This window comes from Phaenicophaeus curvirostris, chromosome 2 (genome assembly GCF_032191515.1).
Source record: "Phaenicophaeus curvirostris isolate KB17595 chromosome 2, BPBGC_Pcur_1.0, whole genome shotgun sequence".
Taxonomy (NCBI): domain Eukaryota; kingdom Metazoa; phylum Chordata; class Aves; order Cuculiformes; family Cuculidae; genus Phaenicophaeus; species Phaenicophaeus curvirostris.
Window position 1 is genome coordinate 81,707,831 of NC_091393.1, and position 15,041 is coordinate 81,722,871.

The 15,041-nt window shown below is 37.1% G+C and overlaps 1 protein-coding gene across 1 annotated transcript in view; it reads left to right on the forward strand.

Moving 5' to 3' along the window:
• The window catches only part of THADA (THADA armadillo repeat containing), a 166,197-nt gene that overhangs the window by 94,950 nt on the left and 56,206 nt on the right, over positions 1-15,041 (forward strand). The window contains exon 29 of the mRNA XM_069852664.1: positions 10,098-10,213. Within this exon, the coding sequence (XP_069708765.1) occupies positions 10,098-10,213 (116 nt within the window). The remainder of the gene's footprint in view (positions 1-10,097; positions 10,214-15,041) is intronic.

Genomic DNA, 15,041 nt, shown 5'->3' on the forward strand with positions numbered 1-15,041 from the left:
TGGTGAATTCGCAGAGACAGCATTTGTCTGCCATGATGATGCTGATCGTAAAACAAAGTGCATGAGCTTACTAGAGCTCAGGAAATGTCTGATAGCTTTGAGTTTGGCGCTTTCTGTGATAGTGTAGGATGCTTGCTTGTCTAGGGGAAAAAAAAATCCACAAGACGATGAAGCTTTATGGCTAATTAAAATCAGAAGGAATATTTGAGCTGTTTGGGGGAGATACAATTATCTGGCTAGTGAGATTAAACTTTGGGAACATGTTTATGAAATATGTTGAAATTTATGAGACATTTATGAGAAATATGTTGCATGTAGTATTCCAAGTGTTCAAAACAGAGATGTGAAACTCATTAATGCTGTTCTCTGATTATGCAGTTAGCCCTTTCCTTGCCCTTAAGTTTATCTTGGCTAGGGCACTTGCAGTTAAACGGCACTGTGAAAATTACTGGAAAACATTAACATTAACTTGTTGTTGTAAGCTGACATCATGCTGAGCCTGATGGGAAGTAAAAATTTATAAATAGCTTGTCCGTATGCGTAAGGCAAAAATCTGCTGAGTTTCAGCAGTAGCATGATTCATGTATTTTCTGTCGTTTAAGTTTCATCATTTATCTATGTTTTGATGAACTTCATAAGTTCAGAATGTATATGATACCAGTAATACCTTCAGAAAGATCAGTGGTCCGAAACTGATGAAGAAACACTATCTGTATTTTCTGTGCATTTTTGGTCATACAGTCTACATCTTACTGACACATATGTATTGTTCCCAGTGTTTTCCCTGGAGAGCAAAGTGCTTTCAAAAAAGAATAGTTAAAGCATAATTCGGTCATATTTTTCTCCCCATGTAAATTCTCATGCACATCCTTACTATCTGTGAACTGGAACTTAAAGGATCTGAATTAAGTCTGTCTCTGGGATGCATCCCCTGGAGATTTTAATTAAATCACTTTAATCTCTCTGTTTCCTCACCTGCAAGACCTTGTTCTATAAAAATAGCTTTGGAATATGAGGGAGTGGGTACAGGAGGAGACTACAAAAATTGAGAAGCAATATGCCATTAGGTAAGTAAAAAATTTTCTTCATCATTTACGGAAAAGAAGGATGATGTATGTTTTGGGAAAACAGTCTTGTCTTCTCTCAGGGGATACTCCTTATTGGAAAGTGGCGGTACCCACATCCTCCTGTACCTTGTGGTGCAGTGGGACTGTTTGTCTGAGGATTGTCTTTTCCCTCTCATCATACAGTTCACTGAGTTCCTTTTACATGAATTACTTTATAGATGTTACTATAACTATTTTGCTATGTACTGCTTTTGTAAAGCTGAACTAGTTGCAATTAGTGTTTACAGTTGGCTTTCAGTTTGGGTTACCTACAGATTAAGCCCACACATTAGCCATGTTTTATAGACATAAAATTACTTTTATTGTATGCTTCAGTTTTTTTTATTGCATATTCCTTTTCTTTAGGAATAATTTTGACAAAGACAAATTTTTGTGAGTTCTGCCTGCATTCAGCTTTGTTCCTCTACAATGGAGGAGTGTGGCATTCGAGTTCAGGAGTAGGCACCAATGTGGTGTTTGACGTATATGTATAGTTGTAGGCCCTAATGTCTCCGTTGTTGCCAGCAACTAATTGTGTGAGAATTTCTTTAAGCAAGGGACATCTTCACTGTTATTTGCACTGGAGGAGAGGTGCAGCAATCTCTGCCATGGAAAAATGAGCAGTCTTCTACCAAGTTCATCAGGCTTTATAATGTTGGCTTAGAGTTCAGACAAAAGAGTGCAATTGGCAATATTAAGTTCCTCAGATGCAAATGGAGCCATTAAAAATGACAATGTACTTAGAAACGTGCAGCAAAGGAAGAGGAGGGTCATCCTCATACACAGAGGCATGTAGAGTCGCAGGTTATGACTGGATTGATGTATGAATGGGATAAAGCTTTTGAAAGATGTGATATGACCCTGAAAAATGCCACCTTCTTTTTCTCATGAGTATGGCTACCTGACATTTAATTCAGCAAATTATTCCTCAGAATTTAAAAAATACTGAACATTTTTCTTTTGTTTGAAAGAGAGACCTGTATAGGTATTTTCTGTTCTATACGTTTAAAATCATCAGCTGAGAACAAAATTGTTTTCTGAAGCTGCAAGTTTTACTTCACTTTATGCTATAATATGTGTTTAAGAAAGAAAAGCATCATATTGGTATTGCTTACTTCTAATTATTTTCTCAGCTTGTGTGTTAGTGCAGGCATTCCTGAGGCAGAAGATCACCTCTGCTGAAACCAGCAAAGCTGTGAGGTCAACTAGCACTGTACTTCTGAGCACTTTATATAAACATGTTCAAACTGACCGTGTCTCTTATGTGTGAGCTTGTTAGTGTCAGTGGGGTAGCTGTATCCTTTAAGATTCTTCCTACTTGTGAATACCATTCAGTAAACAAGGATGTGTACCTTGGTCTTCTATTTGCATTTTGTCTCCTTCGTGCGGGGGTGTGCAGGATACCTGTGTTACAAGGATGTAATTTGGGAAAGAATTGTTTAAAATTATTTAGGCACCACCACAAAAAAAAAAGAAGAAAAAGGAAAAAAACCCAACCTGTTTAAAGGAGAGGACAAACTTTATATCCTTTGGAGGTTGCTTGATTAAGACAGTGAAAGGTGGGGTTTTATCATGGCAGGGGATTGAGTTGGTAGGGGAGACTTCATTATTTGTTCCAGTCAGTACAGGCTGAGCACAATTTTTAACTACTTCCAACAGTCTAGTGTATTCTTTTCTCTAGATTTTCAGGTTTTGACAACATACGACTGGGAAGATAGTAAGTGTGTTTAGGGAGAGTGGAAATGCCACCAGCTCCACAGTATCTCTTTCACCTCTAGTCAGGCTGGCTGTAAGAAGGATGGGTGTAAGACCCTTACTTGTCCATCAGCTTTGCCTTTTCTTAGCACCTTCTTCTGTCTGGTGTTTTCTGTGTTCTCATCAGCCAGTCTCTCCATAAGGCTTTTGGTTGGGCTTCTCTGCCCAGCACATGTACCTTTGGTTCTAAACTGTGTGATAGCTTAAAGTATCTTAAATCCTAATAGTAAAAATGTCCTAATAATTATGAAGTCAGACCCAGTATCAGGTTTCTGTGTGAACATGCAAACTATGTACTTTTAAGAGAAAATTCAGTTAGGACTTTCAAGTAAATAACACTAATGAATATAATGTTAACTGGCAGCAAACTTTCCATCTTTTTGTTTTCAGCTAATACGGAATTTGAATTGCATACACAAATTTTAAGCTGGAATCCAGTTTAACCTTCACTAAAATAGGAAGGAAAACCTGAAGAAAAACAGAAATGGTATTGCAAATGATATTACAAGAACGCTGATTTGTGAAATTTCACATTCATTGGCTTGTTTAAGACAAAAGCAGGCATTTATCTTCAATTCTAAGAATATTTTTAATAATGGATGCTTTATGGTATATATCTATAACTGAGAGGAAATCTACTTTGCTATTTTTCAGCATTTTGTACCTTTCATTAGTTATGGCACATTCATAGCTTTCAGGTTATTAAACAGCTGTGTTATTCTTGCTCAGTTGTGCAGAGTTAACTGGTATTGTATTTTTATTCAAACTTTAGACACTTTTGTACCTTATTTTACAACTTCTGAATTCAATCACAACATGCTTGCCTGCATTTTAATTAAAACAACTTGATTCTTTTATAAACCTGGCCTTATGAATTTTGATGGATGTATTTGGAAGAAGGATTTAAAGACTCTACTTTCTCATGAATAATAAACCAAAACTATGTAATTAAATGATAAAATGTGCTGACAAAACAAAGCTGAGTTTGTGGAAAAATTGAATTGTGAACCAGCTGTTGCTTTAAAGGAAGAATAAATTTTTATACAGTTTATAGAAAAATACTTTTAAAGGGAAGTATTTCAGCTTCAGACTGAATTTAATAATTCATATGAAACCAAATTTGAGGGAGCAAATAATATTCTTATGTAATAATCATATATGACAATCATATAATTTATATTTGGCAGAAATGTTCATCTGATCTGTTAGTTGTGCAGTTGCCATCATTAAATTAAAGACTTAAAAGAAAGGAGGTGGTAGGAGCAAAGAGTGATGCCTGTAATAATCTGGTGTACATAGATGATCCAGGACTATGTGAACAACATACTTAAAGATGCCGTTTGTAACACTTCCTGTTTGGTTGGGTATGGCAAGAAAATTGTTGGATATTTGAAATGCCTCTTCAATTAATTGTCATTTAACTGTGGAAATAAATTATGAATATTTACTCTGCACCCCATCCCCCCAAAATCACCTTCTCTCTATTTTTCTCATAATTAAATACTTCAGATGGAGGAAAACCTTAGCATTTGTAGCAGAGTTAATCTATCCACACTGTTCCTAAACCTCAGTATGGCATGGAATGAATCATACACCGTGGGACCACAGGGCACAGAGGTGCCACCAATGCTGTCCGATGCAATACATTTGTGTGCTGTGGTTCTGTACTAATTTTCAAGTATTACCTTGCAACTCGCATAGCTGCTTTTGTTTGGGAGAGTAGCATGAACAGCAGGGACTGTGTTCATACCATGCTTGCTGGTGTTAATTACTAATTTTTTTTTCCACAAATATGGATTTTTCAGATCCAGGACAGTATCAAAAGGTAACCAGATAGTTATGAACTCTCCCATCTATTTTTCTATATATATCTTCTTGGAAAACTGGAGGGAGTTCGTTGAAGTTTTTAGTTCCATTGTAAGGATCGCACTGGCACTTTTCATCTTTAAGAAAAAAAGGATTTTTAGGACTTGTTTTTTCCCTAGAGATAATTATTGTAACTTTGAACATTTTATCATCCTAATAAAAGTGCCTTCACCTGTCACAGCAGCTTGCCCATTTTTATCTACATGGTCATAGTAAAAGAATGAGAAATTTGGTCTCACTTTCAGAATACAGAGATAACTTGGCAGTTGGATTTATGATACAAGAAGAATAAAATTTTATCTGCCTTTAAATGAGAGAAGAAAAGAAAATAATGTTGGAGGATTTCTCACCAGCATGTTAATACTCAGGCAAACGTTTTTGAAGGAATGATTCTGAAAACAATATTTAGCTTAGTATAGTAATCCCCCTACTACTGCCATTTCACAAACACCCTTTTTTGTCTTTCCTTTTTCCTTCAACCTCCATAGCTTGGTGAGTGGCATGTTTTTCCAAGCTTAGTATTTACACATTGTTTTCTTTCAGCTGGTAAAACATCTTTATTCTTTGTATTTTTTTTAGGGAGTTAAGTGATCTGTGCTGAGAATATACAGTTTGGGGTGATGTCAGTTTGCTTTTTATTTTTCCCTCAAGAAACACTGAAATGAACACTGGGAACATTGTTTCAGTCTTGCACTTAAGAATGTGAATATTTGTACTCTATGCTTAATTTCATCCAAACGTAGCTGAAGGCATGCATGCAGAAGTTTTTATTGCTTCAGGTCAGCTTAAGGGGAGGAAAGTTTAACTTTGCTACTTCACTGAGAAGTTTGCAATTATATAATCTTCAGTGTGGTTTTGGAAAACCTGATTATTTTAAAAAGGCACTTTGTTCAGCATGTTTAAAGCAGTGTTTTCTTTCAAATACAAAATGTGATCATGCACACCAAGTATCCACTTGATCATTATTTGTTGTCTATAGTTAAAAGTTTGTTGAAAATTTTAGAAACCATAGTTTCTCCTGTAAAATTAATGCTAATGCTACAAAATGTTAATTTGTTAGACAGCAAGGGTGTCACAATAGATCAACTTTGTGGCTGTTAAAAGGTTGTATTATATTTGCAGTGTCTGTGTGTGTATGCAGGAGAACCCTTGGCATAAAAAAAAATTCGTCACTTGCTAAATTTTATGTTTTATACAAGTTTTCATACTATTGCATTGACGTCTAATCATTTAAATATTTGCTTTTTTAAAAAAAGTCACTGGACACTGTTCCCCATTATGTATCCAAGCATCTGAATGTCCCATGACTTGCGCTATTTTAATAACTCTTGCCCATGTTGATGGGCAGTCTGTAGAGTCCTGCTGGTGTATTAGCCTGACTCCTGGACAGCTTGCATAGCAAAGGAAAAGATTTGTGAGCATCCAGCAACTTGCCATCTTTAATGCAGGGTTCAGCGGGACTGTGGACAATACCTTGCGTGATGTCTTCAGTCCTATTAGAAAAGGTTCACGATATCTCAAGAATGCTTTCAAAGCTGCTTTCTTGGTGCTTTGTTCATGTAAAATTAAAAGATGATCACTGTCATCCTATAAGTCTTCACAAACCTCCGTCTACAGACAGTGAAAATCTCTTGTAAAACTAACTGTAAAAAAGAAAAATAATGTTATCTATTGCCTTAGTGTAATTAAAAAATCCAATCTCACAGATAAAAGGAACACCATGACCTTATTGCATTTATGTGCAAGTGAGGAATTTAGCAGAGGATTTTAAATCTTGGAGTATTTTGGACTTGAGGAGAGCCACGTCCTGGAAAGTCTGCCTATTTTATTATCTATATCGAACAGTCTTCTGCCTATTTTATTATCTATATCGAACAGTCTTCTAAAACTTGCTACCTCCCCATGCAAGCATTGCCTGACATGTACTCTTAGATGATGGAAGCTGCAGCGGTGTAAGTGTAAGCCAAACAATGACTTGTCATGCATGATGGAAGCGAAGAACTACTGGAGTTTACTTGGTTGCTTGTTTGGTTGCCTCCACTTTCAGTTTACATAAAATGAGAATGAGGCTTTGAATAAAACATGTGGACATTAATTAAAATTTCGGAGTTAGTTTAGGCATTTTAAAATCTTATGCTGAAAAAATAATTCCTTTGTGGGGAAAGTTTTCTAGGTCTCAAAAATTTGGTTAGAGGACCTGAAGAAATGAGGGCTCTCGGTGAAATAATAAGAACTTCAGTGTTTTGCGTATGTCAAAGTTTGGACCCGGGTAAACTGTAGTAGTTGAACATTGATTTTGGTGAATGCCAACGTTTTTCAAGAGTGAATAAAACTCTTAGAGGTTGTGCCTTGTAATTCTCCTGCCTAAACGTGGGTCGTGCCCTCTGATTTTTACATTCTGAATGGTATAAAAAGGATAAGGTACTGAACTGCAGAGGAGTTTTGATTCCATTTGCAGTACTGAATTTCCTACCTGGACTAATTTAAATCCACAAGTTTGACCTACATGCACAGTTCTTCCTCTCTCAAGACCTTTTGCTTGAACTATCAAACTACTTAGGTTTCCTTTGTATTTAGGAGGGAGGCACTCTGGGAGTTGTTTTCAAAGCTGAAGAGATTAAGCTTCTAGGAAAAATACGATAGCCTCTTCATAACTATGGAACAGATTTTATATTATTGCTTAGAGATAAATCCCTTCTTGTTCCTGGAAATGAACACAAGCACAGAAGACTAAAATGAGAAAGGTTAAGACACCAAATGATTTTCAATTAGCAAAGGATGTAAAAGGCAGTAAGAAGAGCTTCTGCATATGCATTATTTTCCTTTCTCATCCCTTTTCTTCTATCATGTCCATTAGCTAACAGAAATTGAGGGCAAGCCACAAAGAGAAATTAGTAGTAGTGGCAACTTTGTGCATTGGTTTTCATGAAAAAGGTGAAATTTTGAGTCAGTACTTAACATAAACTGTTCTAATAAGCAGACAGTTGCACAGGCAATACCAAGCTAAAAAAGAGGATTCAAGGTGCAGGTCTTTGATAACACTCTTAAATGTTTGCAAGCTTGCACTTCTCAAAGCCTTTTGTAGGAACAGATCAAGATTCAAAATTATCTTGGACAGACTGTCTGCCAACAACAAAATTATGTTCAGTGCACAGGACTTCGGAAGATTTAAAAAAAACCAAAGACAGCTGTCTTTCCAAGATGTATTTTGTCTGCAGAGCACCTGCTAACACAGGGAGATGAGAGATTATTCCATTGTTTCTGTCAAAAAGACCCATTGGGATATCTTTGTACCTGCACCTCACTTGGAAAGAATCTGGGCTGACTGAATGGTGTCCAGAGAACAGTTGTTTACTGTGAGGGCAGAGGTGGGAGTGGGGATGAACACCTTACCTCAAGAGCTAGGATTTTGAGGGTGAAACGCTAGAAGAGGTTGCATACACATGTTTTGGAATCTGGTTTCTTGGCTGTTTTCAGCATTAGGACAATCGGGCATTTGTTTCATCAGAGAATGTTTAGACCCTGCTCCAGTGTTTGTATGGATTAGATAGTCTCTTGACATCTCTTCTGTTCTGTGTTCTGTTTCCATACTTATTTGAAACCGCTGCAGCTGTTTTTCCACTTGAATAACTTCACAAAAAATAACCCAGATGAAATTGTGTCAAGTTAATGCTATGCTGCAGTGCTTGCGTTTCCAAAACAAGCAAACAAACAAAAAAATAACCCTGGGAGCAAGTGACGGCTGGAATGCAGCAAACAATGATCTGAGATGTAAAAGTCTGGATATAAAGGTTTCTTTTCCCAAAGTGAAGCAAAGAGTTCAGCTTGATCCATTAGTCATGAAATTGTCACTTGGCAAGTATGAAGTGCTAATATTGCCATGTTAAGAGTGTTTCTATTTAAAATGCTCATGTATATATTTTCAGAAATGGTCTGATAATTAAAGCTTCTTAAATTCTGCACATCACCAGTTTTAATAAATAATAAGGGGTTTACTTTTTCAATTTATATAGAAACCCTGTCATGTCTATCAATGTAACTTACCTGTGTAGGCAAACACAATTTCAAATTTGGAGGCTGCAGGCGAGAAAGAAGGAGAGTTAGCACCGTGTTCCTCCTGTTCAAGCTTCCAAATTGCATACGTGCGTAAAACTCCTTAACTGAGCAAGATCTTTCCTGTTAGGCTTCAGTACTGATCTATGTACCAACATGTTGTTCATTTAGAACCACGTGCTGATTGATCATTTGCATGTGAATTGGAAAGTTAAGTGGGTGATACAGGCATCATCACTTGTGTCAAAAGTGAACTCTCTCCCACATTCAGAGAGGATGAGATCTGCAGAGTCTGGCCTTGGAGAGTCCACTTGGAGAGTTCTCCACTGTGCAGTTGGTATCAGCTTTCATTTATTATCCAATTTTTACTTCTTGTACTTGTCAACTGAATAACTATACATCTTTTTTTAACTCAGTTTTTTCTTGACACTTTTCTATATATTAAATACTACTCAGAAAACCTGTTTGTACATTGCAAAGAAAGGTCTCTAAAACCATAAATTATTTGCTTTGTTAACTATCTGACCAGAAAGCTACAGATCATGCTTTCTATTTTGGTATCTTGAATTCTTCCCTTCAAGGTAGCTAGGACATATCTTCTAGACTTCTGTGTGAAACTCCGGAGGAGATAGTGGAGTTGATAGTGGAGTGGAGCTTTAGTGTAGGAGCTCAGTCTTCTCTGTCCTTGACAGAGAAGGGTGAGAGCATCTGCCTTCGCTTTGAAACGCAGCTGACCACTGTGTTTGACCGGAGCCCTGAATGAAGGATCTCAGGAGCAGAAATAAATATGCTTTTCTGTCAGCACTTCAAAGTGATTATGGATGATAATTCTACTGCCTTTAAAAAGCTTTTTACTCAGTGTGTGGATTTTAAAGGCCCCTCGCTGTGTCCTTGGTTGTACTTGTAGGATGCCACCAGCCCCACTCCACGCAGTGGGACCAGTGTGCTCAGTGGAAAAGTTGTGTTGGCATTGGTGAGCAGATGGCACCACAAAAAGGAAAAGGTTGAAAGCTGAGGGATGCTTAAGTTGGCAAGGGCCAGTGCAAGTGGTGTTCATCAGACTGTTCTCTACTTGCCTCATGGAGGCTAACATCTTCCAGCACTTTATCTGTTTTGTTGTTCTGTTACTGTGAAAAGTGTATTTTAAAGACCAGGCAGTTTAAGGATTCCATCTGTTGTTATGCCAAATGAATGCATGCATTTCCTTAAGTAATAGTTGTTTATTTTGCAGGTGCTTGTTTCCATCTTACAGTTACTTGGAGGAAGAGCAGTGGCTAGAATCTCTGGTTTCAATTTTTTTTATTTTTTTTTATTTAGGTTTTTCACTTGCTGCAGTCATACTTAGAATCAAACCAGCTTGTTACTTTGGACTTTCAGCAGGGACTGGGTGACATCATTACGTGTATAGGAACCAAACTGTGGTTGGCTAAAAGGTAAGATAAAACACAAGATATTTGTGTTCATGCACATAGGTTACTAACATGTGGAAGGCTTGACTGATGTTTTTGGTTTTTAATTATTTTTTATCTTGGCAAGGTGGACACCTTTATTGACGCTCTGTTGGCTTGGTTTTTTTAATAAGATGGGGGTTTGTGGTTTTTTTTTTCAAAAAGCAGGGTATGAAAAACTTTACATGTGTTTGTTACTGTTTTTCAGTCTTATCTTGGTTCATTCTCAGCTAAATTTTACAGTTCAGTCATTTTCTTAACAAAAAAACCCTGTGAATGAAAATTCCTTCAGTAGCAACATTGTTGAGGAAGGGATGAATGTTGCTTCTGGGCTGATGCCACACATACAAGGTTTTCATGTGGCTATTTTCTCTGACTTCAACCTTTACAAAAAAGTAGTAGAAAAATGTCATAGCAATTGTTGAAACTATCGAAAGTATTTAGTTGGAGACATCATGGTGAATTTTGTGGACCTTTTAACTTGGATCATAATAAGCATTTTTAAGTCGTTAAATGAGAATGTAATTTACTTGATTAAATTAAATTAATTTATAAGGAAAAAAACCCGATCACTGAAGATTAAATTCAGTAGAAAGATACTAGTGCTAAATAATTCAAACCTCTTTGTCCTGTAGCAAATATGTAAGGGCCAAGCTGTATTCATTACAGGTTTAAAGTAAATTCTGTGTTTTCAAAGTGTTCTTTCCTAACTGGCCTTTTTAATGCATCAGTCACATTAGACCTGACTCTTTTTTATTTTTGGTATTATCTCCAGAAAGGAAATGCTTTCAGATTTTCAGATGTAGATCCTGCCACACGCTATAGGTATTTGCCTATAGATGTATTTTCTCTTTCACTTACATGCAAAAAGCCACAGCTTTATGTGCTAATATTAACCCTCTGTCAGTAGCACATTTTAATTTTGTCAGTTTGTTGTAGCCTCCTTTTTATATTCATGCATTCTCAATTACCCAGTTAATGCTATCCATAAAGTTTTTTTTAATGTTTCTCTCCCTGATAGTAAACCTTTATATTACGAGCATACAAGCTTGCAACTCTAAGTTAAGTCATTGTTTTGCTGCAGACAGAAACTCTTTTTGCAAATTTCCAAGGTACTTTATTATTTTCTCTGAGCCCATACATCCACACAGTTCTTGGACACGCTTTGAGCTAAGGTGCATTTTCTTTTTCTTTACTATTTTTTAAAGTCTAAAAAAAGCAAGTAAAATATCCATGAAATGTTTGGTAACCAATTTACTTCCAAATATGTTTTAAACTTGATGCTACAATAAGTGTTAATGGTGATCTTACCTTCAGATAAATGTGTTCAATATGGTGTGATTAAAAAAAAAAAAATCAAGCAAACAAAAACCCTTGAACCCAACAAACAACCCAAACAAAGATATTGAATTAGATGGTATTTTCTGGTAGTCTTAGTCTCCCACATGAAGTGTACAGCTTTACCATTTATATTTCACTATGTGAAGCTGAACAGCTGTTCTGTGTTAAATGGCGGGGTTTAAGGTTTTCGTCCTTGTTCTCTCTTTTTCTTGTTTTAAAGGAGTTCTGGTAGATTGCATGGCAACTGAGTTGTGAAACTCACTAAGTCCATCTGTGCAGTTTTTTGGATGTTGGGAGAGTATATCAGGAAACCAGCACTTCATTTGTGCCCTGTTGTTACACTCCTGGTTACACATTTGCTGCTGGTCACTGTCTGAGAGGGTGCTGGCTGGCTGAACCTTGGGCCCACATACAGTCATTCTTCTTTCTGTTCAAGCAAAGAAAGTGTGCGCTACAGAAGAAAAATCAACGAATCTCCATCTGCTTGTCTCATAACGAGATAACTTAGTGTGTCACTGTAATGCAGTGATTGTTTGAAAAGAAAGTGTTAGAGGCACTCGCTATTAATCTTAAATGGATTAAAAAAAAACAAAACAGGAAAGTAGTTTGTGAATTTGAGGAAATGGAAAATTATTTCTAAGAACCAGTCTTCATTTACAGCCCTGTGATAGTTCTGTGAAGTTCTTGATGGTGTTCTTTCAACTTTGTAGCTCCTCTGTACTGTGGAACAAACTTCTCTCAGAAACTTGAATTACAAAGTTTTGGATTGCCTAAGTAGCTCTTAAAAATGAGGCTTAGTTGTCATGTACGTATATCTGGAAGAAAGATTGTTTTTCTTCAGCTGTTTGCTGAGCTGGGTGGGTGTTTTTTATTTGTTTGATTTTGGGGTTTTTTTTAAATTGCTTTTTTCAGGCCCAGAATGTAGTTTCCTTTAATCAGAATATATTGGTGTAGAATAGCACAAGAAACTATTACATGTTCCCTGTAATATACTAATCTCTTCTCCCTCCTCCACTCTGATCTGATTTTGCTTTAAAGAATTTTGCTCGCATTCCCCAAAATTAATTTCATACATTTACTTTTTCAACTGCTATTTTCTGTCTTTTGTGAAGGTAGGTTTCTGATATTAATGAGACAAAGTTGCTTTTTCCCTTTTGCATCATATTTTAGAATATCAGAAGAAAAAAAGTCTTTCCTCTACCTTCCTTGTCTTTTTTTACATCTTCAAAATACTAACTTTTTTGAGTATTCAGAAGCAGTATTTCCATTTCTGATGTTTTGATGAATGCCACCTGCCTTCCACCCACTTCTCAAGGTGACATTTGAAACTTTTCACTTTACTCGCAAGTTTATACTTAATGTGGTGTTTCTTCTTTTGGTTTAGAATACGCTTTTTAGCCTAAAGTGTTCTACTTAGGGTGTCGCTTTCCCCAGTTCCTGCACCACTGTTATTTTATTGTATTTTCTGCAACTATGGGAGATGCAGGGTGTTTCAGAAGAATAAAAAAATACATAGGATCTGCTTTGTTGGAGAACTGAAGTGGTGGAATGAAGTGACAGAAATTGATCTGGTGAAAGCTTTAAAAAAATAATCAGTATGTCAAGCTAAGCCCTTGAAAGAGTTCAAAGCTCTTTCATATGAAATAATAAAAAAAAAAAGTACATTTTAGCTCAACTATATACCAAGGAGTTACAAGACTAACTGTAAGTGCCTTCTGCTTCATAAATACAGAAAGCTTAAAGAGAAGCCTTTGGAGCTTGTAATTTGTTACACAGAAGTCCTGGAAATATCTGTCTTGTTTCATTTGTAGCCTTTGGCATGGTAAAGTATTGGTATTGGAAGATTTGTGAAATCATGTCATTGCACAGCTTTGGTGTAGGATGTTGTCTTCCAATGCTTTTAATTTGATTTTTTTCTGCCTTCATTCTTACTGGAGACCACAGGAGGGGGAAAGACTTTGAGGTTCTGCCAGAAGTCAAATAATGCATTCTGCTAACCTCTAGCCATGTGCTATTTCTAAGCTGAGAGCTTGTCTGTGCTAGGAAAGTTTACTTTTAAGAAGGCTGCTTTCTAAAAATTTAACTTGTGTCAAATAGCCTTTTATAGAATGGACTGGCTTTGCATTTTGCAAAGAGTTACTAATTCATCCATAATGGATCATCTGAGGTGTGTGCACTTAGCTTTATAACTCAAATACCCCATGCTCTGTGGTGCTGCTGCTTAGCTCTCTGTTAAAAATACAAATAAGTCCTGATGTAGGGGCACAAGATTCACGCTTACACAACAAATACATGCAAAAATTATTCTGAGCTCAGGCTCAAAACCAGATTCACCATCTACTGAGATACTTACTGCTCAGTGTTCTCCAAGCTGACTCTAGGATGATCCAGTTATAACTACTTTGAACGAGGGAAATCTCACAGGCATTTTATAATGCTGTTGAGTATATTAACTTGCCAAATTGATGTCCATGGCACTCCCATCGAGCTTGCAGTGTCCCCTTTGCCCCCTCTGCTTTTGGCAGTGCTACGTGAGTGACAACAGACACCAGTGTTAAAATCTTCCTACAAGGACCTTCATGCAAGGTGCATTTAGACCATCTGTGTGGAAAGCAGGAATGTGGATTTGCTGTGGTTTCAGGACTCCGTGGCTCAAAGATTCCAACCTGAATATGCCCTTAGGAGAGACAGTGGTAATTTCTAGTGAGCAGGTTATTAAAGACAAAAGTGTTTTGTGCTCTTTAGGGTGGCTGTGTGGAAGTTACTAGAGGCACATGCAGGTCTATCCAGATAGAGGTGCAAGATGCCCAAGTATCTTCTGCAGCTTTGGAAGAAACCTGTGTGATTTTTGGAAGATAGAGTTTATTTGGGAGCAAGAAAGGGCTTTTTTGTACTTTCAGAACAGTAAGAAGGCAACAGCTAAGGAGAATATAAGATCACAGAATCATAGTATGCCCTGAGTTGGAAGGGACCTATAAGGATTGTTGAGTCCAACTTCTGTCCCTGCATGGGACAACTGCAACATTCACGCCATGTGTCTGAGGATGTTGTCCAAATGCTTTTTGAATATTGTCAGGCTTGGTACCATGACTACTTCCCTGGGAAGCCTGTTTTAGTGCTCCACCATGGTCTGAGTGAAGAACCTTTTCCTAATACCCAACCTAAATCTCCCCTGGCACATCTTCCTGCTGTTCCCTCATTGGTCACCAGTGTGAGGAGATTCTCGCCTTGTGAGGAAGCAGTAGATTGCAATGTCTCCTCAATCCCCTCCTCCCCAGGCTGAACAAATCATCCTCCTTGGCAAAATAGTCCTTCAGTCCTGTTGCCTCTTCCTCTTTCACTGCATCGGGATGAGTCTTCATTTCTTTCCAAGTTCATGTCTGCCTCTGGCATCTTCCTGTTTTTTAACTTTTCGACTTTTCTGTTTCTGTCTTTAAAATCTACACATTGAGAAGTGCAATTATTTACCTTT